This window comes from Oryctolagus cuniculus, chromosome 1, assembly GCF_051225735.1.
Source record: "Oryctolagus cuniculus isolate XC-2025 breed Fujian yellow rabbit chromosome 1, ASM5122573v1, whole genome shotgun sequence".
In the NCBI taxonomy this organism is placed as follows: Eukaryota; Metazoa; Chordata; class Mammalia; order Lagomorpha; family Leporidae; genus Oryctolagus; species Oryctolagus cuniculus.
The window spans coordinates 197,389,971-197,417,859 of record NC_142867.1 but is presented as its reverse complement, the minus strand read 5'-3'; the positions used below and the strand labels follow the sequence as shown (position 1 = coordinate 197,417,859).

The 27,889-nt window shown below is 43.9% G+C and overlaps 1 protein-coding gene across 12 annotated transcripts in view; it reads right to left on the bottom strand.

The window, feature by feature from the left end:
- UBAP1 (ubiquitin associated protein 1) overlaps window positions 1-27,889 on the bottom strand; it is an 84,171-nt gene that overhangs the window by 39,896 nt on the left and 16,386 nt on the right. For 6 of the 12 annotated variants that reach the window (XM_089299895.1, XM_089299881.1, XM_089299877.1 and 3 more), the window contains exon 2: window positions 6,263-6,304. The exons of the other annotated variants lie outside the window; for them this stretch is intronic. In XM_089299895.1, the coding sequence (XP_089156021.1) occupies window positions 6,263-6,304 (42 nt within the window). The remainder of the gene's footprint in view (window positions 1-6,262; window positions 6,305-27,889) is intronic. 12 annotated transcript variants of the gene reach the window in all.

The window sequence follows — 27,889 nt, the reverse complement described above, 5'->3', positions numbered from 1 at the left end:
TGTTTGTTCTATGAGTTCTGACAAATACATACAAGTTATGTAACATGGTACAATGAAATATAAAACTGATACACTGCCTCAAAAAATTCCCATGTTCCTTTTTGTAGTTAGTTTTATGTCCCTGTGGTTTCTGCCTATTGCTGAGTATCATATATGGAATTGTATGTAACCTTTTAATTCAGGCTTCTTTCACTTAACATTTGATTCATTCTTACAATGGTACTACACCTGTTATTTCCTAGTTTTATGTTATTAAGTAGTATTGTACTGATTCATTTACCTGCTAGGACATCTGACTTTTTTCTAGTTTTTAGCCAGTATAAACAAAGCCACTGAAAGCATCTGTGAATATGTTATTTCACTTGGATCGTAAGGAGAACAGCCAGGACTTGAACCCACACCCATATAGATGCCGGCACTGCAGGCGGCGGCTTTGCCCACCACACTACAGCACTAGCCCCAATAAGTCTTAAAAAAAAAAAAAAAAAAAAATAGGGGCCAGCACTGTGGCGTAGTGGACTAAGCCTCCTCCTGCCCCACCGATATCCCATATGGGGGCCAGTTCGTGTCCCAGCTGCTCCACTTCCGATCCAGCTCTCTGCTATGGCCTGAGAAAGCAGAAGATGGCCCAAATCCTTGGGCTCCTGGCTCCTGGCTTCGGATCAGCTCAGCTCCAGCTGTTGAAGCCACTTGGGAATGAACCACCAGATGGAAGACCTCTCTCTCTCTCTCTCTACCTCTTCCTCTCTGCAACTCTGACTTTCAAATAAATAAATCTTAAAAAAAAAAAAAAAGAAAAATATAAATTCAAAATAACTTTCTTTTAATACTGTGTTGAAGTGGTAAAATATCTTCTAAACCTAACAGAGCAGCAACCTTATAATAATGTTTAAAAATTTACTCAACTTGGTTACTGAGATAGGTTTTCTTTTGGGAGGTAATAAAAATGTTCTAAAGTTGATTATAGTGATGGTTGAAAACCTGTGACTACACTAATCCCTGCTGAATTGAATACTCAAATGAGTGAATCATAGGTTGTAAATTATAGTCAAAGATGTTATGAAAAAAAAAAGTAGCTCTAAATTTAGTACGCAATGCAACTAAAGTAAGAGTTATTTAGGTATAGAAGAGGCAAAAGGGAAAGATAAGTGATGTCTTTTCACTTTTATGATGGCTATCATAAGTGAAACAAGTTTTATAATAATTTTATTCACTGCACAAAAAGAAATTCAATCATTAAATTTTACAATCTATAGGGTAAGAAATTATCTCCTAACTGCTATGGATCCAACTACAACCCCTTTAAGGCTAGAAAGTATTATGGAAAAAGTAAGCATTTACAGATTTTAAAAGTAAATCGGGCCGGTGCCGCGGCTCACTAGGCTAATCCTCCGCCTTGCGGCGCCGGCACACTGGGTTCTAGTCCCGGTCGGGGCGCCGGATTCTGTCCCGGTTGCCCCTCTTCCAGGCCAGCTCTCTGCTGTGACCAGGGACTGCAGTGGAGGATGGCCCAAGTCCTTGGGCCCTGCACCCGCATGGGAGACCAGGAGAAGTACCTGGCTCCTGCCATCGGATCAGCACGGTGCGCCGGCCGCAGTGCGCCGGCCGCGGCGGCCATTGGAGGGTGAACCAACGGCAAAGAAAGACCTTTCTCTCTGTCTCTCTCTCTCTCACTGTCCACTCTGCCTGTCAAAAAATAAAAAAAAAAATAAAAATAAAAAAATAAGTAAACCGGGACCAGCACTGTGGCATGGCAAGTAAAGCCACTGCCTATGATGTCAGCATCCCATATGGGCCCCCGTTTGTGTCCTGACTGTTCCATTTCCAATCCAGCTCCCTGTTAATGACCTGGGGAAAGCAGCAGAATATGGCCTAAGTGCCTGGGCCCCCTGCCACCCATGTGGGAGACCTGGATGAAACTCCTGTCTCTTGGCTTCACCTTGGCTCATTCCTGACTTGCAGCCATCTGGAGAGTGAACCTGCAAATGAAGACATCTCTCTCTCTCTCTGTCTCATCCTACCTTTCTGTAACTCTGCCTTTCAAATAAATCAATCTTTGGGGGTAGGAAAAAAAAACAAAAGCAAATTTTAAAAAATTTTATAATTTTAGGCCGGCGCCGCGGCTCACTAGGCTAATCCTCCGCCTAGCGGCGCCGGCACACCGGGTTCTAGTCCCGGTCGGGGCGCCGGATTCTGTCCCGGTTGCCCCTCTTCCAGGCCAGCCCTCTGCTGTGGCCAGGGAGTGCAGTGGAGGATGGCCCAGGTGCTTGGGCCCTGCACCCCATGGGAGACCAGGAAAAGCACCTGGCTCCTGGCTCCTGCCATCGGATCAGCGCGGTGCGCCGGCCGCAGCGCGCCAGCCGCGGCGGCCATTGGAGGGTGAACCAACGGCAAAAGGAAGACCTTTCTCTCTGTCTCTCTCTCTCACTGTCCACTCTGCCTGTCAAAAAATAAAATAAAATAAAATAAAAATATATAAAAAAAAAAATTTTATAATTTTTTGTATTTACAAATATTTTAAAATTTGTAAAAACAAAGAAATACATAAAATACTTACAACGGTTACATCTAGGTGTAGAACTGGGAATAAATCATAAATTTTCTAAAAATTTTATTTCAAAGCCTCATTTTAAAAGTGCCATTTTTCTATAATTATATAGGGATGAAATATACTGGCTGGTCATTCTAGTTAACAGAGAGTTAATTACAAAATACACTGATCATCAATTTTCAAAGAACCAACATAATACAGAGACTAGTTTAATCTTTTTATCTGTACAGAAGACATTTCATAGGCTCCTACAAAGGATTCAGGCTCACTGTGATACATACAAACCACCCTAACAATACTGTGAAACTAAAACTCAGATTACTAACAGTATAAACCCTCCCACACAGCCACATACCAAAAACTTGTTTCTCTAATTCTCTGTTGGGAAAGAAGTACCATTTAACCGCCCAGCAATGACAGCTACGATTATGTTCAGACAGGTGCAGGAAATTAGTGTTTTCATTTCTATATCCCTAATTTACTGATATTAGGGGATATCAGTGATTTGAAAAAACAGTTTTTGTCATTTTTAAAAAAGATTTATATATTCACTGATTTGACAGGCAGAACTCACTCCCCAAAGGGCTGCATGAGCTAGGTCTAGGCCAGGCCAAGCCAGGAGCCAGAAACTTGATCCTGGTCTCCCACATGAAGGGCAACAACCCAAGCACTTAGGCGATCCTACCTTGCCTTCCCAGGCATATTAGCAGGAAGCTGGGCTGAAAGTGAAGGGGCCCGGGCCGGCGCCGCGGCTCACTAGGCTAATCCTCCGCCTAGCGGCGCCGGCACACCGGGTTCTAGTCCCGGTCGGGGCGCCGGATTCTGTCCCGGTTGCCCCTCTTCCTGGCCAGCCCTCTGCTGTGGCCAGGGAGTGCAGTGGAGGATGGCCCAGGTGCTTGGGCCCTGCACCCCATGGGAGACCAGGAAAAGCACCTGGCTCCTGGCTCCTGCCATCGGATCAGCGCGGTGCGCCGGCCGCGGCGGCCATTGGAGGGTGAACCAACGGCAAAGGAAGACCTTTCTCTCTGTCTCTCTCTCTCACTGTCCACTCTGCCTGTCAAAAAAAAAAAAAAAAAAAAAAAGAAAGTGAAGGGGCCAGAACTCAAACCAGCACTCCAACACGGGGTGCCAGCTTCACAAGCCTGACCCACTGTACAGCAATGCCACAATGCCAGCTCCAGCTCTTCATTGTTTTAAAGCTAAGACACAAATTTTTTAAATTTTTATTTAAATCTATTTATTTTACATAGAAGAGAGAGAAAAACAGAGAACTCTCCCGTCCACTGGTTAATTCTCCAAATGCCCACAATCAGGTTCTCGAACCATGTGCGTAGCAGGCACCCAAATACTAGCCTCACATGCTATCTCCAGGGTATCTGTGGTCAGGAAGCTGGAATCAGGAGTGGATCTGGGACCTGAACCTAAGCACTCTGATAGGTGATGTGTGCATACCAACTGATAGCTTGATCACAAGGCCAAACACTTGCCCTGAAATAGCTCTTTTTATGAGGAAAATGGCCTGGAGAAGCTGCTTGAGTCTCTGACTTAAGAAATAATTTCTGGGCCGGTGCCGTGGCAGAGTAGGTTAATCCTCTGCCTGCAGCACCGGCATCCCATATGAGCACAGGTTCTAGTCCCGACTGCTCCTCTTCCAATCCAGCTCTCTGCTGTGGCCTGGGATGGCAGTGGAAGATGGCCCAAGTCCTTGGGCCCCTGCACCCACAAGGGAGACTGGGAAGAAGCACCTAGCTCCTAGCTTCGGATTGGCGCAGCTCCACTATTGTGGCCATTTGGGGAGTGAACCAATGGAAGGAAGACCTTTCTCTCTTGCTCTCTGTAACTCTACCTTTCAAATAAATAAAATCTTAAAAAAAAAAAAAAAAAGAATATCCTAAACAATCCCCAAAAAAAGCTGCCAGTACAAATGATACGAAGTTGTTCCACCTAAATGTAAATGGATTCTTCCTCCTTAAAAAGGCTCAACCAAAAGATAACTCACAGAATGGGAAAAATTATTTGCAAACATACACCTGGTTAAGCAACATATCTAGAATATATAAACAACTCTACAACCCAATAATAAAAAGATAACCCAATTAGAAATGGGCAAAAGGGGCTGGCATTGTGGTATAGTAGGTAAAATCGTTGCCTGCAATGCCAGCGTCCTATATGGGTGCCTGTTCATGCCCTGGCTATTCTACTTCTGTTTCCTGCTACTGTGTCTGGTAAAGTGGCAGAAAATGGCCCAAGTGCTTGGGCCCCTGCCACCCAATTGGGACCCCAGATGAAGCTCCTGGCTCCTGCTTTTGCCCTGGCTCATCCCTAGCTGCTATACCATTTGGGGATTGAACCAACAGATGGGAAGATCTCTATTCTCTCTGTAACTCGCCTTTCAAATAAATAAATCTTTACCCTCCCCCAAAATTAATTTAAAAAAAAAAAGGCAAAAGGTTTGAATAGTCATTTCTCCAAAGATATATAAATGGCCAGGAAGCACATGAAAAGATGTTCAACATCATTAGTCATCAAGGAAGTGCAAATCAAAACCATAACAAGAATCTAGAATATAGAAAGAGGTAGTGGTTGTATAACTCTGTGAATATGCCAAATGCCAACGAACTGTTCACTTTTCTATAATTAATTTTGTATGTTACTCTCATCTTAAATTTTAATAAATTACAATGAGATGTCATTCATACCTGTTAGGATAACTAAAAGTAAACAGAGATATAATACATAGTGGCAACGATGTGGAGAAATCAGAACCATCATACGTTGCTAGTGGGAACATAAAACAGAGCAACTACTCTGGAAAATACTCTGGTAGTTCCCCAGAATGGTAAACACAGTTACCACACGACCCAGCAATTCCTCTTCTACATATATACTTAAGAGAAATAAAAACCTATGCCCACACAAAAACTCAAACATGAACGTTCACAGCAGCATTATTCATGATAATCAAAACGCGGAAACAATCCAAATGCCCACCAATGATAAATGACATAACCATACAATGAAAAAGTACTTGGTCATAATATATATAGAAAGAAATTAAATACTGACGTGTGCTACAATATGGATTAACCTCTAAAATATTATCTGCTAAGCGAAAGAAGGCAGACACAAAAGATCACATGAGGATACTTCAAAAGTTCATAGAAAGTGTAATTAAAAGATGAATTTATTGGTACAAAAGCACTGAAGGTGGTATTCAAAAAGGTTATGGAAAATACTTATTAAAAAAACTATTCATGGATTTCTAAATATTTTGTGCCAAAAGAAACTCATCTTTTAATCCTATTTTTTATGGACTTTTTTGAAGTATCCTCATTTAATGCGTTATTCCATTTAGGTAAATTCATAGACAGAAAGCTGATTGGTGGTTGTCAGTGATTTTGGAGAGACAGAGAGAGAAGCTGCTTTAGTTTCTGCAAAGAGTTTTGGAAACAGAAGGGGTAGTTGCACAACATTGTGAATATACTAAATGTTGTTAGACTGTTCACTTTAAAGTGATTGATTTTCATGTTATATGACTTTCACTGCAACAGATTATTTTCTTTAATATGAAATAGCAAGAAAAAATGGAAGAAAAGAAAAAGCATCAGCAGTGAAGTGCTCACGGGCTGAGGCCCGGGGGATGAGTGAAAACATCTTCTGAATTTGAACATCAGAAAGGCAATGAACAACTAGATAAGAGAAAATACCAACCTGGTGGCAGGGAAGGTAGGTACTTTAAAGTATGCATAAAAGCTGCAACACAGAAAGTTTTCTATTAAAGAATAGTAAATGAAAATTATAGTATCCTTTATTACTAATTAAATAACATAAAACATTTTAAGATATGCCTCAGTAAGAACTGATAAAATATAGACTTTCTAAGAATTTTCTTTAAATATTAAAACAGTTCACTGAATTTAACTTTAATTACAGCTACTGCAAATGTTAAGAATATAAGAAATCTATAATTTGGACACTTAGGGAAAAGATTTTTCTAATATCCACTATGCAGTATATCTTCAGTCTCTCAGGATCAAAAGACATTTTAATAGGTACTTAGGTCAACTATTTTTTCCTGGAACATCTTAGGAATGATCAGGATATTTACATGTGTACACTTCCTCAAAACCATCCTATATTTTACTTAATTATACTCATTTATTTTATAATATCTTCTTATAATTTAAATGTTCAATCATGGAAAAACAAACTATGGACAATTCAGAAGATATGCTGTGTTAATATTAACAGTTGCTTACTAAAAACATATACTAAATAGAAAATAATTGTACCTCTTAAAACATGTTTATAACCTAGATCAAGTTACTTTAACTATGTAAGAAAGGTACACATTTGCCCCTAATATAAACTGCTCAGTACTTACAGTGAGAAAAAAAAATTTCATAAGCAATCATAAATTTCCACTAAAATAAATATAAGTGCTTCTATTATATGGAAAATATCAGTAACACATTTTTAATTCACATTCATATTAGTAACATAGAACGTAACAGTAATGTTTTATTTTTCTGGCTCAGTGCCATTTCAGTTAAAATGTGGTAGGAAGAAAACTCATTAAGTTATATTTGGATGCGCACCTGGCGCAGCAGTTAGGACACTATATGAGACACCCACATCCCATATCAAGTGCTTAGACAAAGCCCAGACTACTCTGCTTCCAATCCAGCTTCCTCCTAATGCACCTGGTAGGCAAAAGGTGCTGGTTCAAGTTCTTGGGTCTCTCCTGCTACCCAAGTGCAAGAAACAAAGAGTACAGGGCTCCTGGTTTTGGCCTGGCCCAGATCTGGCATTTGGGGAATCAACAAATGAATAGAAGATCTCTTGAGTGTGTGTGTGTACTTGTATGTGTATGTTTCAGCCTTTCAAATAAAATAAAAATAAATATTTTTTGATTTCTTAAAATTGAACTACTAATGAAAGACACCTAAAACCAAAACGAGATGAAGATAGACTGGATGTTGACCTAGCCATAAAGCAATCACTTAGGATGCCCACATTCCATATCAACAGTGCCTGGGTTCAAGTTCTAGCTCTCGCTATGGATTCCAGCTGAAAGACAGCAGGTGATGGCTCAAGTAGCAGGGTCCCTGACACCCATGAAGGAGACCTGGATCAATTTCTCAGCTTTGGCTCACAGGTTCTGCCCCTGGCTGGTATCTGGCAAGTGAACTAGCACTAACTGATATTTGGGAGCTCTCTGTTTTAGCCTCTCAAATAAAATAAATAAATAAATAAATGTTTTTAAAATATATGGGGAGGGAGGGAACAAGAAGAAAACTGCAGAGGCCAGGTTTGTGGCACAGTAGGTTGCACCTTGTGACACCAGTACCCCATATGAAAGTGCAGGTTCAAGTCCCAGCTGCTCTACTTACAATCTAGCTTCCTGTTAATGTGTCTAGGAAGATAACAGAGGATGGCCCAACCACTTGGGCCCCTTCCACCTATGTGGAGAGCCAGAGGAGTTCGTGGCTCCTGGCTCAGCCTCACCCAGTCCTGGCTGTTGCAACTGTTTGAGGAGTGAACCAGCAGATGGAAGATCTCCCTGTCTCTGTTACTATGCCTTTCAAATAAATAAATAAATCCAGGGGGGGAGGAGAGGAGCAGAAGGGAGAAGAACAGGGACAGGGGGATGAAAGAGAGACACAAAGGAAGAAAGAACTGTAGGAAGACGAAAAAGAGGAAGGGTAAAGACAACGTGTTCTTGGGGACGGCGCTATGACATGGCAGTAAAGCCACCACCTGCAGTGCCAGCATCCCATATAGGCGCCACTTTGAGTCCTTGGCTGCTCCATTGATCCAGCTCTCTGCTATGGCCTGGGAAAGCAGTAGAAGATGGCCCAGGCCCTGGGGCCCCCACACCAAAATGGGGAATCCAGAAGAAGCTCATGGCTTCTGGCTTCGGATCACCATAGCTCTGGCCATTGTGGCTATCACGGGAGTGAACCAGCAAATGGAAGACCTCTCTTTCTCTCTCTCTCTAACTCTACCTTTCAAATAAATAAATACATCTTTTTTTTTTTTTTAGATGTATTTATTTATCTGAAAGGCAGAGTTACACAGAGATAAGGAGAGGTGGAGAGAGTGAAAGAGAGGTCTTCCATTCACTCCCCAGTTGGCTGCAACAGCCAGAGCTGCGCTAATCCGAAGCCAGGAGCTTCTTCCGGGTCTCCCACGCGGGTGCAGGGGCCCAAGGGCCTGGGCCATCTTCCACTGCTTTCCCAGTCCATAACAGAGAGCTGGATTGAAGTGGAACAGCCAAGACTTGAACTGGCACCCATATGGGATGCTGGCACTGCAGGCAGGGGCTTTACCCACTACATTACAGCTCCGGCCCCATAAATAAATCTTTAAAAAAATTAAAAGAGAACTTGTTAAGGATTAGAAAAAGCAAAATGTGAGGAGTAGGAAAAGGAAATTAAGGGTAGGAAACAGGAGAATGAAATTTGTGAAAATAAAAGTCAAAATGCCTGCAGAATGGCTATAAAAAGAGGAAAAATCTTTTTCCGAGCCTCAGATTTTAATGACAGGTAAACTAACACAGATATCATGTCAGAAACTGAATCCTCCAGAGGGAACAGTTTTCTGGAATCTAACAATACCTTGGTAACATCTGCGAAATATTAGAATGACCAGTTTGTCTCCTAACCCGGACATTCCAAAAAACTAAAAATATTTATGACTACCTTGCTTTGTGCAAAGATGCCTCAATCCTGCTTATTACCCCCAAAGGATGCTAAAAAAACTACATGTTTCTACTTCTTATTGTAAAACCCCAAGCTCATCTTCCTTCTGCAGAACAAATTCAGTCTAACTGCCTCTATTTTTCTGATTCCCACATCTATTTTACACCTGAATAAAACCCTGCTTTTATTTTAACCTTGTTTATGATTTCTTGGTTTACAAGAAAAAAAAAGCCCAAGGGCAATTATATTAATGTTCTCATTTTTCTTTCACAAATCATCAAATCACTATTATATGAAATTATGCTCTACGGCTTCCCAGTACACAACAGCAATTCAATATCTCAGGAAGCTACCAGTCACAATTCTACTACAGTAATAGCTGAAATCAAGAATTTCTCAAGATTTAAATTAATCCAAGAAATTATCTAATTTACAGAAAAAGATAGCTCTGAGAATTAGCATATTTCTAATCTAAAAACAAAATTAACATATAACTCAACCACTATATGTATACGACAAAAATTCCATGTGGGCAGGTGCTGTGGCGTAGCAGGTAAAGCTGCCAGCCGCAGTGCCGGCATCCCATATGGGCGCCAGTTCAAGTCCCAGCTGCTCCACTTCCCATCCAGCTCCCTGCTATGGCCTAGGAAAGCAGCAGAATGGCCCAAGTCCTTGGGTCCCTGCACCTGCATGGGAGACCCAGAAGAAGCTCTTAGCTCCTGGTTTTGGATTGACACAGCTCCAGCCATTGCAGCTATCTGGTAAGTGAACCAGCGGATGGAAGACCTCTCTCTTTCTCTCTCTGCCTCTGCCTCTCTGTAACTCTGCCTTTCAAATAAATAAAAATTAACATAAAAAAAAAACCACAGAACACTTAAAAATTCAAGTAAACAGTAGGCCACAAAGAAAACCACAAAAAATTTCCAAAGCCAATAGTAGCATAGTCAATAGCACAAAGGTAAAAAATTAGAAATAGGTATTAAGAAAACAAAACATCATTCTCCCTGCTTTTTTTTTTTTTTTTTTTTTTGACAGGCAGAGTGGACAGTGAGAGAGAGAGACAGAGAGAGAAAGGTCTTCCTTTGCCGTTGGTTCACCCTCCAATGGCCGCCGCTGCAGCCGGCGCACCGCGCTGATCCGATGGCAGGAGCCAGGATCCAGGTGCTTTTCCTGGTCTCCCATGGGGTGCAGGGCCCAAGCACCTGGGCCATCCTCCACTGCACTCCCTGGCCATAGCAGAGAGCTGGCCTGGAAGAGGGGCAACCGGGACAGAATCCGGCGCCCTGACCGGGACTAGAACCCGGTGTGCCGGCGCCGCAAGGTGGAGGATTAGCCTATTGAGCCACGGCGCCGGCCCTCCCTGAATTTTTAAACCATCTATTATTAGAGAACTCATGACTCCCACAAAGAAGGGTGGTTAGAGAGAAGAAGGACTCTCTGCCATAAACGAAGTGGTACATTAGGAATGCATCATCAATATTCAAACATGAACATTCAAGAAGCATGTCCTCAGGCACTCAAAGAGATCCAGAGGGTCTGCGTTGTGGCATAGGTGGTAAAGCCACAGCCTGTGACAGACACTGGCATCCCATCTGGGTACCAGTTCATATCCTGGCTGCTCTATTTCCAATCCAGCTCCCTGCTAATGGCCTGGGAAGGGCATCAGCAGATGGTCCAAGTGCTTGGGCCCCTGTACCTAAGTGGGAGGCCTGGTTGAGGCTCCTGCTTTGGCCTGGCCCAGCCTTGGCTGTTGTGGCCACTTGGGGAGTGAACAAGCAGACAGAAGATTTGGGCTCTCCCTCTCTCTCTGTAACTTTGACTTTCCAATGGATAAATAAGATCTTTTAAATAAATAAATCTAGAAATTTACCATGAAGGAGAAGGGGACTTCAGATGTGTGCAGTGGTACCCACTTCAACAAAGCTGTCTGGGCATAAGGAAAAAAAGAGTATCTCATACTCTGTCCATGTGAGATTGTCCACAAAACATAATAAGGGGGTCAGCGATGTGGAGTAGCAGGTAAAGCCACTGCCTGCAGCGCCGGCATCCAATAATGGGCGCCAGTTCGAGTCTTGGATGCTCCCCTTCCAATCCAGCTCTCTGCTATGGCCTGGGAAAGCAGCAGAAGATGGCCCAATTCCTTGGGACCCTGCACCCGTGTGGGAGACTCGGAAGAAGCTCCCTGGCTTCAAATCAACACAGCTGCGGCCACTGCGGCCATTTGGGGAGTTAACTAGTAGATGGAAGACCTCTCTCCCTCTCCCTCCCTCTATCTATCTCTATCTCTCTCTTCCTCCCTCCTTCTGCCTGTCAAATAAATCTTTAACAAGAAAAAATGTTTTAGAAAAAGCTCTATACTTTGGTTACCTCTGTACCTGTCTCCCATGTCTCCACTTTGAAAATTCTACAGTCAATGTAGATGAGAACTAACTGGTAACAGTCAAATAAAGTATAAAACTAAAACTAAAAAAAAAAAAAAAAAAAAAAGCCTCATGAATCAAAGCAGGAACCAACAAACATAAAATTACACAATGAAAAGATTGCATTTGAGAAGCTAAAACACAGGCAAAGCAGTTCTTAGAGGAAATTTCACAGCATACAGCAGAGGAACTTATAATAAAAATATCACACTGATGAAAACACAAAAATAGAAATAGCAGGAGATGGCATTGTGGCAGAGCATTAAATAACTTTTATCAGAGTGCTGGTTCAAGTCTAAGAAGCTCCATTTCTGATCTGGCTAACGTGTCTGAGAAGGCAGTGGAATATCACCCAAGTACTTGAGCCCATACCACTCACATCAGAGACCAGGATGGAGTTCCGGAATACTGGCTTCAGCCTGGCCCAGCTCCAGCCATGGCAGCCATTTTGGGAGTGAACCAGAAGATGAAAGATCTGTTTCTCTCTGTCTCCCTCCCTCTCTCTGCCTTTCAAGTAAAAAAATAAATAAATCTTCAAAAAAAAGAAAAAAGGAAAAAAGATTAAATATATAAGCAAAAACTAATTAAAAATCAAAAACAAATCAACTAATAACAGATGGCTCTTTGGAAAATAAACAGATAAACTGTCTACTTAAAAACTGAAAAAGGGAAAATAATTGCTATACAAAATAGGTAGGGGGAATTATAAGACATTGCTTTATTTACTACTTTGTAAGTACAATTGAGAAATGGGAAAAAATGGATAACTTCCTAGGAAAATACTAATTTTTAAAGCTAAACCACAAAAGGCAGAAATCTTGAGGAAAGCAGAAAAAGTTGTCAAAGGTTTTTGTCACTGAAAAAAAACTTAACTTCAATGAGATTTTAATGGTTCCAGAACACAGGAAAAAAAGGCAAGTTTGTATTTTTTTTTTTTTAACAGGCAGAGTGGACAGTGAGAGAGAGAGAGAAAGGTCTTCCTTTGCCGTTGGTTCACCCTCCAATGGCCGCCGCAGCCGGCGCACTGCAGCCGGCGCACCGTGCTGATCCGATGGCAGGAGCCAGGTACTTCTCCTGGTCTCCCATGGGGTGCAGGGCCCAAGGACTTGGGCCATCCTCCACTGCAGTCCCTGGCCACAGCAGAGAGCTGGCCTGGAAGAGGGGCAACCGGGACAGAATCCGGCGCCCTGACCGGGACTAGAACCCGGTGTGTCAGCGCCGCAAGGCGGAGGATTAGCCTAGTGAGCTGTGGCACGGCCGCAAGTTTCTCCTTTTTTAAACATAACAGAAAAAAAAACTTCAGAAAAATCTCACATATAAATGTAGTACAAAAATTCTGAAAAGAAGTGAAACAGAATTTTGGCAGTACATATAGGAATACACATTTTCTAAGTGGGATATATTCCATAATATGGGATATTTCAAAATTTGGAAATGTGTTTATATAGTTCACCATATACTAATACTTTTAAATCTAAGAAAACTCACATAGCTATGTTTTTGTTGTTGTTGTTGTTGTTTTTGTTTTTTTTGACAGGCAGAGTTAGACAGTGAGAGAGAGAGAGAAACAGAGCGAAAGGTCTTCCTTCCATTGGTTCACTCCCCAAATGGCTGCTGCGGCTGGCGCGCTGCACCAATCCAAAGCCAGGAACCAGGTGCTTCCTCCTGGTCTCCCATGCGGGTGCAGGGCCCAAGCACTTGGGCCATTTTCCACTGCCCTCCTGGGCTACAGCAGAGAGCTGGACTGGAAGAGGAGCAACCAGGACAGAATCTGGCACTCCAACCGGGACTAGAACCTGGGGTGTCGGTGCCGCAGTCAGAGGACTAGCCAAGTAAGCCACGGTGCCGGCCACATAGCTGTTCTTAATTTGAGTTTAAAAAACATCAACAAATGCCACCATTCTCAATACCAAAAGCCTAAATACGCTGACTAGTGAGTAAATTACAGAAGCATTCCAGTAAGGACAAGAACAAGACAAAAATGTCTACTATTGGGCAGGTGTTGTGACGCAGCAGGTTAAGCAGCCACGTGCAGTGGCACCAGTTCAAGTTCCAGCTGCTCCACTCCTGATCCAGCTCCCTGCTAAGGCACCTGGGAAAGCAACAGATGATGGCCCAACTGCTTGGGCACCTGCACCCACATAGAAGACACATGGCTGTTGTGGCCATTTGGGAGGCAAACCAGCAGATCTCTGTCTCTGTGTCTCTTTCTGTAACTATGCCTCTTTCAAATAAATAAATAAATTTTAAAAAAATAATTTTTAAATGCCACTTAAAACATTATTTAATAGTAAGTGGAACAAATAAAAGGTGTAAAAAAGTTAGAAAGGGGGCAGGTGTTCGGCACAATGGTAAAAATGTTGCTTGGAACACCCACATCCCATATCAGAGGGTTTTAAGTTCCAGTCCTGGCTGCCCTCCTGAGTCTAGCTTCCTGCTAATGCACACCCTGGGAGGCAGCCAGTGTGTCTCCACATGGGACACCTGGACTAAGTTCCTGGCTCTTGGCTTCAGCTTGGCCTATCCTTGGTCATTTCAGGACTGAACTAGCCAATGAGAGATCTCTCTTTTTTTTTTTTTTTTTTTTTTTGGCGGGGGGCGGGTGTTGACTGACTGTCAAGTAAATAAAATAGAAATTGTTTTGAAGGCAGAAAAAGTTTCCTGCTACCCAGGAGATCGGGATTTAGTTCCTGGCTCCTGACTTCCATTTGGGAAGTAAACCAGCAGATGGGAGCTCGCTCGCTCGCTCTCTCTCTCTCTCTGCATATATGTCTCTCCCTCTTTGTCTCTCTACCTCTAAAACAAATTTTTCTTTTTTAAAAATACACTGGGAGATGAACAAAAACTGAACTCTTGTCTATTGTCTTGAGTTATACCCCCAGCTCTCAGGGTTAAGTTTACAACCACTGCTAGTATCAGGAATACTTCAGTATAAAAATCTGAGAAACAATTATAGAGGATTATGATCCCTAAATAATTAATACTTCATTTTTTCATGTAAATAACAGTGATTGAACAACTTACAAACAACACATCTGGGGAATTTGGAAAACCAGGTATTCTCAAACACCATTTTTTTGCTTTTGTTTTTTTGTTTTTGTATTTATTTGAAAGGCAGAGTTGGGGGGGGGGGGGAGACAGAGAAAGAGAGGTCTTCCATCCACTGGTTCACTCCCCAAATGGCCACAATGGCTGGGGCTAGGCCAGGCTGAAGCCAGGAGCCTCTTTCCAGTCTCTCACCTGGGTACAAGGACACAGGACTTGGGTCATCCGCCACTGCTTTCCCAGGTGATTAGCAGAGGGCTGGATCAGAAATGGAGCACCCAGGACTCAGACCAGCACCCACATGGGATGCTGGGCACTGCAGGTGGCGGCTTAGCCAACTGAGCCACAATGCCAGCCCCTCAGACACTATTTTAATGAGTTAAACCTTTCTGTGGAAAGCAATTTGGCAATATCAATCAAAGGTATTAAAAATACACATAACCTTTAACATAATACCACTTTCTAGAATAGTAGTCCATGAAAATAAGGCTCACCACAGTGCCATTTATAACAACAATAAGCTAAGAAGCAAGTTTAAAGTCCCACAACACGAATCTAATTATGATTTAAAACAAGCTTTATCTCTACTATGGCCTGGGAAAGCAGAAGATGGCCCAAGTCCTTGGGCTCCAGCACCCACATGGGAGACCCAGAAGAAGCCCCTGGCTCCTGGCCCAGCTCCAGCCGTTGCAGCCATCTGAGGAGTGAACCAGCAGATGGAAGCCCCCCCACCCCCTCTTGCTCTCTGCCTCTTCTTCTCTGTGTAACTCTGACTTTCAAGTAAATAAATCTTTAAAAATGACATCTTCATTGCCACAAAAAAGTATTCGGCAGATATCAAATGAAGGCTTACAGAAAAGTTTTTATAATTTAAAGAAATGTATATACATATGTATATGAGAAGTCTGATAGGAAACAAAATGAATACTGTATTTCTGGCTGGTGAACTAAAGGTGAATTTTTTTAAAAGATTTATTTATTTATTTATTTATTTATTTGAAAGAGTTACACATTGAGAAAAGGGGGTGGGGGACTTCCATCCACGGGTTTCCTCCCCAGATGGCCACAATGACCAGAGCTGTGTTGATCTGAAGCCAGGAACCAGAAGCTTCATACGGGTCTCCCGTGTGGGTGCAGGGGCCCAAGGACGTGGGCCATCTTCTACTGCTTTCCCAGGCCACAGCAGAGAACTGGATTGGAAGTGGAGCAGGCGAGACTAGAACTGGCGCCCATATGGGATGCCGGAGCCTCAGCCAGGGCATTAACCCACTGCGCCACAGCACTGGCCCCATCTTTTTTTTTTTTTTTTTTTTTTTTTAAAGACTTCTTCCATCCAGTGGTTCACTCCCTGGACAGCCACAACAGCCAGGTTCAGGGCAGGTCAAAAAAGCCAGTAGCCAGGAGCTTCTTTCAGGTTTCCTACATGGGTACAACAGCCCAAGGAATTAGGCCATCTTCTTCTGCGTTTCCCAGGCCATTAGCAGAAAGCTGGATCAGAAGTAGAACAGTGTCCATATGGGATACTGGTTTCACAGGTGACTACATTATCCACTATGTCACAATGCCAGCACCTTTCATCTTTTGTTTGCCTGTTTTTCTAATCTCTCCATATCAATCACTGGCTATTCAGGAAATTAAAACAATAGATGAATGGAAATGAATATGTGTCATATACCTTAGGTTAATTTAACTGGCCATATTGAAAATAAGAAATATCTCATTATATAAATATCTCATTATATAAACCATGCTTATACTTGATCAGTTCTCATCATTATTTAGTCAAAGTGCAGATTTTGGGGTGACAAATGAGGAGGAGAGGATTCAAAGTGTAAGGTCCTTGACCTCAAAAAGTTCACAATTTAATGGGAAATAAAAAACATTATGGAGACCTACACTGTGGTATAGTAGGCTAAGCTTCCTCCTGTAGCACTGGCATCCCATATGGGAGTTAGTTCATATACTAGCTGCTCCTCTCCAGATCCAGCTCCCTGCTAATGTACCTGGGAAAGCAGAAGATGGCCCAAGTACTTGGGTCCCTGCCACCTACTTGGGAGACCTGGAGGAAAGCTCCTGGCTTCAACTTGGCCCAGTGCTGGCTGCTATGGCCATCTGGGGAATGAACCAGAGGATAGAAGATCTCTCTGTCTCGCCCTCTCTCTATATAACACTTTCAAATAAATAAACTTTAAAAAATAAATAAATCTTTTTAAAAAAAATCAATAAAAATTATTCACCAAAGTTTGTCAGCCCTAGTAGCCAAAGTGATACACAGCTGTACACTGAATGTGATTTAGATGGTAACGATCAGATCAAATATTGATGACAAGACAAGTAGCAATGTCAAGGAGCCAGTAGCTAATACTTATATTCCAACTATAGTCATCTCTGATAATCATTTACATTAAATATAATTAACATAATAAATGACAAGGTTATCAGCATGCCCCATCTTCAGATGAACCTAGTTGTATGAAAATTTCTGCTGGCGCCGTGGCTCAATAGGCTAATCCTCTGCCTGCGGCGCCGGCACACCGGGTTCTAGTCCTGGTTGGGGCACCGGATTCTGTCCCGGTTGCTCCTCTTCCAGGCCAGCTCTCTGCTGTGGCCAGGGAGTGCAGTGGAGGATGGCCCAAGTGCTTGGGCCCTGTACCCCATGGGAGACCAGGAGAAGCACCTGGCTCCTGCCTTCGGATCAGTGCGATACGCCGGCTGCAGCACGCCAGCCGCGGCGGCCATTGGAGGGTGAGCAAACGGCAAAAGGAAGACCTTTCTCTCTGTCTCTCTCTCTCACTGTCCACTCTGCCTGTCCAAAAAAAAAAAAAATTTCCGTAGGTCGGCGCCACGGCTCACTCGGCTAGTCCTCCACCTGCGGCACCGGCACCCCAGGTTCTAGTCCCGGTTGGGGCACCAGATTCTGTCCCGGTTGCTCCTCTTCCAGTCCAGCTCTCTGCTGTAGCCCAGGAGGGCAGTGGAGGATGGCCCAAGTGCTTGGGCCCTGCACCCACATGGGAGACCAGGAGGAGGCACCTGGCTCCTGGCTTTGGATTAGCGTTGTGCGCCAGCCGCAGCGACCATTGCAGGGGTGAACCAACGGAAAAGAAAAAAATTAAAAAACCTTTACATAGATAAGAAGCAGAAGAGTATTCAAATATTTACTGAATACACTGATTTAATAATATTATTTCAGCACAATTACAAAACTATTTCTCTACATAATCAATTATAAATTTGGCAGGCTACATTCCTGATTAAAGTCTTAAGAATCAGCAGTGCCAAAATCTGAATACTATCCTTCAATTGTTATTTCTCTTGAATTAATTTTTAGAGCACTTAATCCAATATCTGGACACCCAACCCAGATACTGACTAGCTGGAAGGATAGTATTGTCTTTCTCATCTCCCTAACAAGTCATTTCTATTGGTCCTTGCTCACATTAACAGTTCATTTTTCTAACAAAAGCTTACTTAGAGATAAGGAAAAACCAAACAGCAAATAATGTTTATTCCATCTCCTGCCTGCTAACCCCAAAGCATAAAATCACATCACAACTAAACCTTTCAAACCAGCTGTGATTTATCCAGTGACATGCTGCCACCTGGCCACAAATCACTGTAATTAATAGAAATTTAAAAAAAAAATCCAGTGTGCATTTTCAAATTTGGTTAAGTCAACTCAGCATAAATTTGTGTTCTTCCATATACTATGAACCATATTCCTAAGCCTATGCACCAACAATTTCCATACCCACCCATAAATAGATCTAATTTTGCAATGTTCAATCTACCTATCTTTAAAAAAAAAAAAAAGAAAGAAAGAAAGAAAGAAAAAAAAAACCCAGACCCTTATTTCTGAAGTCAAATGCCTTCTGACTGACTTGAGGGTAAAAATCACAGTATTTATAAGCATTATACAGAACATTATTCAGCATTGTCTCATAAAGCGGAATCTGAATATCCTCTACCCCTAAAGTATTTTAGATTTTGGGGCCTTTCCATATTGAAGAACATTTACAGAGATTATTGTTTCAGCATTTTAATCCAAAAATCTAAAATCTGAAATGCTCCCAAATCCAAAACTTCTTCAGTATAATGTAGTCATGTCAAATCACAGAGTATAGCCTAAGACCCCACCCAATCACACAACCCAACCTCTAACCCACCCAACCAGGGAGCCGGCCAGCAGCCTCACCCAGGCAGAGAATCCATTCAGCCAGCAACCCTGCCAGAACGTAGAGGCTGGTTAATAGACCCACCTCGGCCGGCGCCGCGGCTCACTAGGCTAATCCTCCGCCTAGCGGCGCCGGCACACCGGGTTCTAGTCCCGGTCGGGGCGCCGGATTCTGTCCCGGTTGCCCCTCTTCCAGGCCAGCCCTCTGCTGTGGCCAGGGAGTGCAGTGGAGGATGGCCCAGGTGCTTGGGCCCTGCACCCCATGGGAGACCAGGAAAAGCACCTGGCTCCTGGCTCCTGCCATCGGATCAGCGCGGTGCGCCGGCCGCAGCGCGCCGGCCGCGGCGGCCATTGGAGGGTGAACCAACGGCAAAGGAAGACCTTTCTCTCTGTCTCTCTCTCTCACTGTCCACTCTGCCTGTCAAAAAAAAAAAAAAAAAAAAAAAAAAATAGACCCACCTCAATTCAGAGCACATCCAGCAGCCTTACGCGGCATCCAAGTACAGAGAGTGGCTGGGTACAACCAGAGATGCTGGCAGCAAGCTCTGTCTGCACCCAAACATTAAAACAGCTGGCCCATCCAGAACCCCATCTAGGCTGACTGCTGAATATCTTTACTCTCTTAAATGAAGCTGTACAGGATAAAAATGGTGGCCACTTCTTCAAATGCAGAGAAACCAACCCAACAATACAAGGATTATTACAAATTACAAGGATTACAAATAAGAAACATAACAAGATTAAAGGAAACTAATAAAACATCAAAAACCAACCTTAAAGAAAACAGAGCTCTATGAACTGACAAAGAATTCAGAATTGCCTAGATTTGAATATTGCCAGCCTCTGACCCAACTGAATGTCTCAGCCAGACATGTGTGGACATGTGAACTGGACAACTTACATCCAGTGTGTCAGTAAAGTGGTGCAGTCATCTGTGGCACGATCTATGCCCAGGACACCATTCTGAGCTCTAGAATTCACCGCCATTGCTAGAAGCCAGGTGACCAAATGGTGTCAACTCCACCCCAAACCCAATGAGATCTGCTGCTCTTATTTCCCTTCCCCCTGCAAAGGTATAATAGGACCTGCTTCCTTCACATGTGCTCTCTCTCCAGAGCTCTTTCTTTCTTCTTCATCCTCTCTGCTCATCTCTCTCTCTCTTAACCTTCCCCCCTTTCTTCTTCACTCCTTCCCTCCAACCTATCAGATAAACCCTTTCCCTTACTCTGGTGTTTGGTATGTTTTGTGGTGACCTTACACAATGACTTACTTTTAGGAAAATAGTACAGCCCTGCACTGCCCAATGGCTCAGGAAATAAAACACAAATCCCTGCAGTATCCATCCCTGATTAAACAAATTTGGATGGAAAAATCTAAGACCTTAACTGTGCAATAAAGACAAAAATTATTAAGGAAATTAAGATAAAAATAAGGTGACAAGGACAACCTGTTTTGCTTTGGTTTTAGGAAAACATATTGTATCTTCAAGTTAATGTCATGCTTAGGGCAGAATGCCCTGAATTCTAACTCTCTGGGAGTCTTAGGAAAGGAGCCCTTTACCCAGCCCTGTATACAGTGGGCCTCCACAGTTAAGCTTCAAAAACTCCCTAGGGGGCTGGCTCTGTGGAGTAGCAGGTAAAGCCACTGCCTGCAGTGCCGGCATCCCATATGGGCACTGGTTCTAGTCCTGGCTGCTCCACTTCCAATCCAGCTCTCTGCTACAGCCTGGGAAAGCAGTAAAAGAAGGCCCAAGTCCTTGAGCCCTGCACCCAATGTGGGAAGATTCGAAGGAAGCTCCTGGCTCCTGGCTTTGGATCGGCACAGCTCCGGCCACTGCAGCCAACTGGGGAGTGAACCAGCAGATGTAAAACTTCTCTCTGTCTCTCTTCTCTCTAATTCTGACTTTCAAATAAATAAATAGGTCTTTAAATAAATAAATAAAACCTTCTAAGAAGGAGACAAAAGGCAAACAGCCCCTGCAGGGATCCAGGAAAGGGGGAATTCTGCAATTGAAGGAAGTGATGTTGGTTTGGGGGAGCCAGTAGTTAAGCCAGAGCCTGGCCTATTGCATTTAGGGACAAAGGAAGAGTACTTGGGGAATGATGGAAGAATGAGTTCTGGGCCAGAAGCACTGTGAGGGCAGGGCCTACTGAATTGGCTTTCGGTGGGGACACTGAGGAATGGGTAAAGGAAGGGTGATGATTCCTTACTTGGTAAAACCACACATTTCCGGGGCCGGTGCCGTGGCTCACTTGGTTAATCCTCTGCCTGCAGCGCCAGCATCCCATATGTATGCCAGGTTCTAGTCCCGGTTGCTCCTCTTCCAGTCCAGCTCTCTGCTGTGGCCCGGGAGGGCAGTGAAGGATGGCCCATGGGAGACCAGGAAGAAGTACCTGGCTCCTGGCTTCGGATTAGCGCAGCCCCAGCCATAGCGGCCATTTGGGGAGTAAACCAACAGAAAGAAAACCTTTCTCTCTATACTGTCTGTAACTCTACCTGTCGGAAAAAAAACATATTTCCAAATAGTTGTGTTTCCCTGTTGCCTGAAAGTTCTACACTCCCCTGTATCATTGCAGGTGACAGCTTAAAGGACTATACCAAAATGTCAGCACCATGTAATTCCTTTTAAATATTTATTTGTAGATACACAGACAGTATCAATGAGCACCCCTAGCACTCAGATTTTGAGCTCTCAATACCATTTTGTACTGATTCTAGACAAATGTCTACTTTCAGATGTGGAGAAAGAAACGCACAAGGTGAACACAAGCTGTTATGCAACAGATGAAATCTTTCAAATATTTATGGACCATATCACAAAGATACCAGCTTAAAACAGCTCCCACCGATGAAAGAAGAAACAATTTGTGCATTAGAAAGAGTGACTTTTGGGGGCTGGCACAGTGACTGCGCAAGTTAAAGCCACGACCTGCAGCATCAGCCTCCCATGTGAACCCCAGTTCAAGTCTACTCCACTTCCAATCCAGCTCCCTGCTAATGTGCCTGGGAAAGCAGCAAAAGATGGCCCAAGTGCTTGGGCCCCTGCCACCCATGTGGGAGACCTGGAAGAAGCTCTTGGCTCCTGGCTTTGACCTGGCCCAGTTCTGGCTAATGTGGCCATTTGGGGAGTGAAGCAGCAGCTGGAAGATCTCTTTTTCTCCCTTCTCTAACTCTGCCTTTAAAATAAATAAATATTTTTTTTTAAAGAAAAAAAGAGTAATTTGGGAGCCAGTGTTGTGGCACTGTGGGTTAAGCTGTTGGCTGAAGTGCCAACATCACATGTGCGGGCCAGTTCAAGTCCCAGCTGCTCCACTTCTGATCCAGCTCCCTGCAAATGTGCCTGGGAGGGCAGAAGAGGATGGCCCAAAGGTTTGGGTCCCTGCACCTATGTGGAAGACCTAAAGGAAGCTCCTGCCTCTTGGCTTCGATCTGGCTTAGCCAGGGTCATTATAGACACTTGTGGAGTGAACCAGCGGATGGAAGATCTCTGTCCTTTCTCTCTGTCTCTCTCTCTCTTGCTCTAACTCTTTCATATAAAATAAATGAATCTTGGCCAGCGCCGTGGCTCACTAGGCTAATCCTCCGCCTTGCGGCGCTGGCACACCGGGTTCTAGTCCTGGTCGGGCCCCGGTTTCTGTCCCGGTTGCCCCTCTTCCAGGCCAGCTCTCTGCTGTGGCCAGGGACTGCAGTGGAGGATGGCCCAAGTGTTTGGGCCCTGCACCCCATGGGAGACCAGGAGAAGTACCTGGCTCCTGCCATCGGATCAGTGCGGTGCGCTGGCTGCAGCGCGCCGGCTGCAGCGGCCATTGGAGAGTGAACCAACGGCAAAGGAAGACCTTTCTCTGTCTCTCTCTCTCTCACTGTTCACTCTGTCAAAAAAATAAAAAACTAAAAAAAATATAAAAAAAAATAAATGAATCTTAAAGTTTAAAAATACACACAGGGCCAGCGCAGCGGCTCAATAGGCTAATCCTCCACCTGCGGCACTGGCACACCAGGTTCTAGTCCCGGTCGGGGCACCGGATTCTGTCCCGGTTGCCCCCCTTCCAGGCCAGCTCTCTGCTGTGGCCCGGGAGTGCAGTGGAGGATGGCCCAAATGCTTGGGCCCTGCACCCCATGGGAGACCAGGAGAAGCACCTGGCTCCTGCCTTCGGATCTGCACGGTGCGCCAGCCGCAGCGTGCCAGCTGCGGCAGCCACTGGAGAGTGAACCAACGGCAAAAGGAAGACCTTTCTGTCTCTCTCTCTGTCCACTCTGCCTATCCAAAAAAAAAAAAAAAAAAAAACCCACAGACACAAACAACATTTCATCATTAGATATGATTGCTACACATTTTTTTATTTTTTTTTATTTGAAAGTCAGAATTACAGAGATATAGAGAGGTAGAGACAGAGAGAGACCTTCCATCCACAACAGCTATGGCTGGGCCAGGTTGAAGCCAGGACAAAGGATCTTCTGGGTCTCCCCACATGAGTGGTCAAGGCCAAACACATGAGCCATTTTCCACTGCTTTTCCTAGGCCATTAGCACAGAGAGCTGGTTCAGAGGTAGAATACACACAACACAAACCAGCGTCCATATGGGATGCTGGCGTTACAGGCAGTAGCTTTCACTTGCTATGCCACAACACCAGCCCTTGTTACACCAATTCTTAACTATAAAACTTAGTCACTAAAAGAAAGAATTGGGGCCACCATTGTGTGGGGTGGGGTGGGGGGTGTTAAGCAGACACTTGTAATGCCTGTGTCCCATATGAAAATCACATAAATTTTTTTAAAGATTTATTTATGTATTTGAAAGGCAGAGTTACAGAGAGGATAGACAGAAAGATCCTCCATCTGCTGGTTCACTCCCCAAACAGCCACAGTGGGCAAGGGCTGGGCCAAGCAAAAGCCAGAATCCTAGAACTCCATCAAGGTCTCCCCCATGGGTGGCAGGCAGGGGCCCACGCACACATTTTTCTTTGCTGCTTTCCCAAGATCATTAGCAGCAAGCTGGATTGGAAGCAAAACAGCCTGGACTCAAACCAGTGTTCATAATGTAAAGCATCTTAGGCAGCAGTTTAACCTGCTCCACCACAAAGCTGGCCCCAAAATACATCTTCTAAAAAAAGTTAGGAGAGGATACGCAAAAGAAAATGTATACAATGACAAAAACCACTGTCAAAACTAATATAGTAACAAGACAAAGAAATAAATAGAATTCTACAATGAGTGATATGGTATCTGGCTTCCATATTTTCCCCAACAGAAAAACTAGGCAAATAATTACATCTTTTTGTTCCCCCCACTAATGCTGGGTCCCAATAAAACTGCTGATTCTTCCTGATCACAGCAAACAATTTCTTATGCTTCATGTTTCATTCACTCAATATGTATTTAATATGCCCCTATTATTGCCTGTTATTAATCTAAAAGCTAGAAAACCAGTACTAATAGAAGGGAAAAAGCCTTTATTAAAATTAATTTTAGGTGCCAGCATTGTGGCATGGTGGGTTAAGCCACTGCCTGATACACTGGCATCCAATATGAGCAATGGTTAGAGCTCCAGCTGCTCCACTTCCAATCCAGCTCCCTGATACTCCTCCTCGGTAAGCAGTGAAGATGGCCCAAGTGCTAGGCCACCTACATGGGAGACTCAGATACAGTTCCAGGCTCCTGGCTTTAGACTGGCCTAACCATATGGGGAGTGAACCAGCATATGGAAGATCCCTCTCTTTCACTCTAATTCTGCCTTTCAAATAAATAAATCTGTTTTAAAAATTAATTTTATACAGACATAAAATACAAAAAAAAAAAAAAAGAAATAAAAGTTACTGAGAATTCCTGGATAAAATGTATTATACTAGTTTTTAGAAAATAAGTCTACAGGTAGCTGACCATAGAAAAGAAGTAAGAACTGTCTTCTCTCTATATCTGGAGGTCCCACATCCATGATTCAACTAACTTCGGTCAAAATTACTTTCAAAAAATCGCATCCGTACTGAACATGTACAGACATTTTTGTCATTGTTCCCTAAACAATATATTACAAAACCATTTATATAGCACTTATACTGTATTAGGTATTAGTAAGTAATCTAGAGGTGATTAATACGTAATCTAGAGTATACACAGGTTATATGCAAATACTACAACATATATACAAGGAACTTCAATATCCTCAGATTTTGGTATTCCTGGGTTTCTGAAATCAGTGCTCCACAGATTCCAAGGAAAAGACTCTCTTGGACTATTCATGATGTACTTATTCAAACTATAGTTTTCAAAACTACAACATTGAAAACTTTATGTAGTTTTCCAAATACCTCCATATATATCATGTGATTGGGCCTCACATGCTATGAAACCCAATCAAGTATTATTACCATCCTCATTTTATAAATTAAAAAGCGAAATGATGATTCAGGTTTTCAAATTCGAAAGAATAACTAGAACATTGTATTTTCTAATTCACTATCCAGAGTTCTGTCCATTACAATATAATCTCCCGTGGCAAAAGACACTACCTAAAAAGCTGATTAATAGGAGGCTAGCACTGTGGCTTAGCGGGTTAAGCCACCACCTACAAGGCCAGCATCCCATATGGGTACTTGTTTGAGTCCCAGCTGCACCACTTCCGATCCAGCTCCCTGTTAATGAATGAGCCTCAGAAAGCAGAAGATGGTCCAAGTACTTGGGTCCCTGCACCCACATGGAAGACCCAGAAGAAGCTCCTAGTTCTTGGCTCCAGATTGGCCCCAGCTCCAAAAGTTAAGGCCATTTGGGGAGTGAATCAGCAGGTAGGAGATCTCTCTCTCTTTCTCTCCTTCTCCTCCTCCCTCTCCCTCTCCCTGTAACTCTGCCTTTCAAATAAATAAATAAATAAATCTTCTTTAAAAAAGTGATTAATGTATTAGCAGGATCCCATAAAAGTCCCCAAATTTAACTTCCTACTACAGTAAAAACTCAGTCCAAAGCATTTCACTTCTCCTTAGACGCTTATGGCTCAAAGCATGGTCCTCAGACCATTGGCATAACCTGCAAGCTTATTTGAAATGCAAAATCTCACACATCCCAGACCTACTGAAGCAGAATATACATTAAAAAAAAAAAAAAAAAAAAAAAAAACAGAGTTAGAGAGGGAGAGACAGAGAGAAAGGTCTTCCATCTGCTGGTTCACTCCCTAAATGGCCCCAATGGCTGGAGCTGAACCAACCTAAAGCCAGAAGCCAGGAGCCTCCGCCAGGTCTCCCACACAGGTACAGAAGCCCATCTTCCACTGCTTTCTCAGGCCACAAGCAGAGGGCTGGATGGGAAGAGGAGCAGCCAGAACATAAACTGGCACCAATATGGGATGTCAGTGCCACAGGCGGAAGCTTAGCCTACTACACCACAGTGCCAGCCCCATAGACTATACATTTCAGCCAGAACTCCGAGTTAAACACACACTAAAAATGGACAATCACCGATCAAAAACAGTGCTGTCCAATATAACTTTCTGTAACGATGGAAATGTTTTATACAAGGGAAGGGAAGAGAAAGGATCTCTACTATCAATGTGGCTACTATATTGGACAGGAGACCTGGAACATCTCAAACTAGAACTGTACCAAAATATAATTTCATTTTTAAAATTTTATTTATTGGGCCGGCGCCGCAGCTCACTAGGCTAATCCTCCGCCTTGCGGCGCCGGCACACCAGGTTCTAGTCCTGGTCGGGGCACCGGATTCTGTCCCGGTTGCCCCTCTTCCAGGCCAGCTCTCTGCTGTGGCCCAGGAGTGCAGTGGAGAATGGCCCAAGTGTTTGGGCCCTGCACCTGCATGGGAGACCAGGAGAAGCACCTGGCTCCTGGCTTTGGATTGGCGCAGTGCGCCGGCCACAGTGCGCCAGCGGTGGCAGCCATTGGAGAGTGAACCAACGGCAAAGGAAGACCTTTCTCTCTCTCTCTCACTGTCCACTCTGCCTGTCAAAAAAAAAAAAAAAAAAAAATTATTTATTGGGATGGGCATTTGGTCTAGTGGCTAACACTTGGGATGCCTCCAACCCATGTTAGAGTACCTGGGTTCAAGTCCCATCTCCATTTTCCATTCCACTTTCCTGATAGTATCCCTGGAAAAGAGCAAGTGATGGCTCAAGTACTTGGGTTCCTGTGACCTGTATGAGCGACATGAACCGCATTCCAGGCTCCTGGCTTTTAGGCTTATCCAACCTTGGCTGTTGTGGGCATGTTCATGGAGTAAGCCAACAGGTGGATCTCTCTGCCTTTCAAAGAAGTAAAAATTAATTGAAAAAGTCTGGGCCAGAAGGTTAAGCCTCCACCTACAGTGCTGGTATCCCATATGGGCACAGGTTCAAGTTCCAGCTGCTCCACTTCTAATCCAGCTCCCTGCTAATGGCCTAGGAAGGTAGCAGAAGATGGCCCAAGTCCTTGGGCCCCTGCACCCACTTGGCAGACCCGGATGAAGCTCCTTGCTCCTGGTTTGGCCTGGCCCAGCACCACTGGCCACTTTGGCCTTTTGGGGAGTGAACCAGCAGATGGAAGATATCTCTCTCCCCTTCTCTCTCTGTATCTCTATCTTTCAAATAAATAAATCTTCAAAACAAAAAAAAAATCTAGGGACTGACGCCATGGTGTTGCAGGTAAAGCCACTGCCTGCAGCACTGGCATCCATATGGACATCTGTATGGACACCAGTTTGAGCCCCGGCTACTCCACACCCAATCTAGCTTTCTGCTATGGCCTGAGAAAGCAGGAGGAGATGGTCCAAGTCCTTGGGCCCTTGCGCCCACATAGGAGACCTGGAGCAAGCACCAGGCTCCTGGCTTCAGATCGGCCCAGCTCCTGCCATTGTGGCCATTTTGGGAGTGAACCAGCAGATGGAATACCCTCTCCTCCCTACCTCCCTCTCTCTCTCGCTCACACTCCCTCTGTCTCCTTGCCCTCCCCTCTCTGCCTCCCTGTAACTTGTTCAAATAAATAAAAAACCTTAATCTTCTGGGGGCGGGCACTATGGTG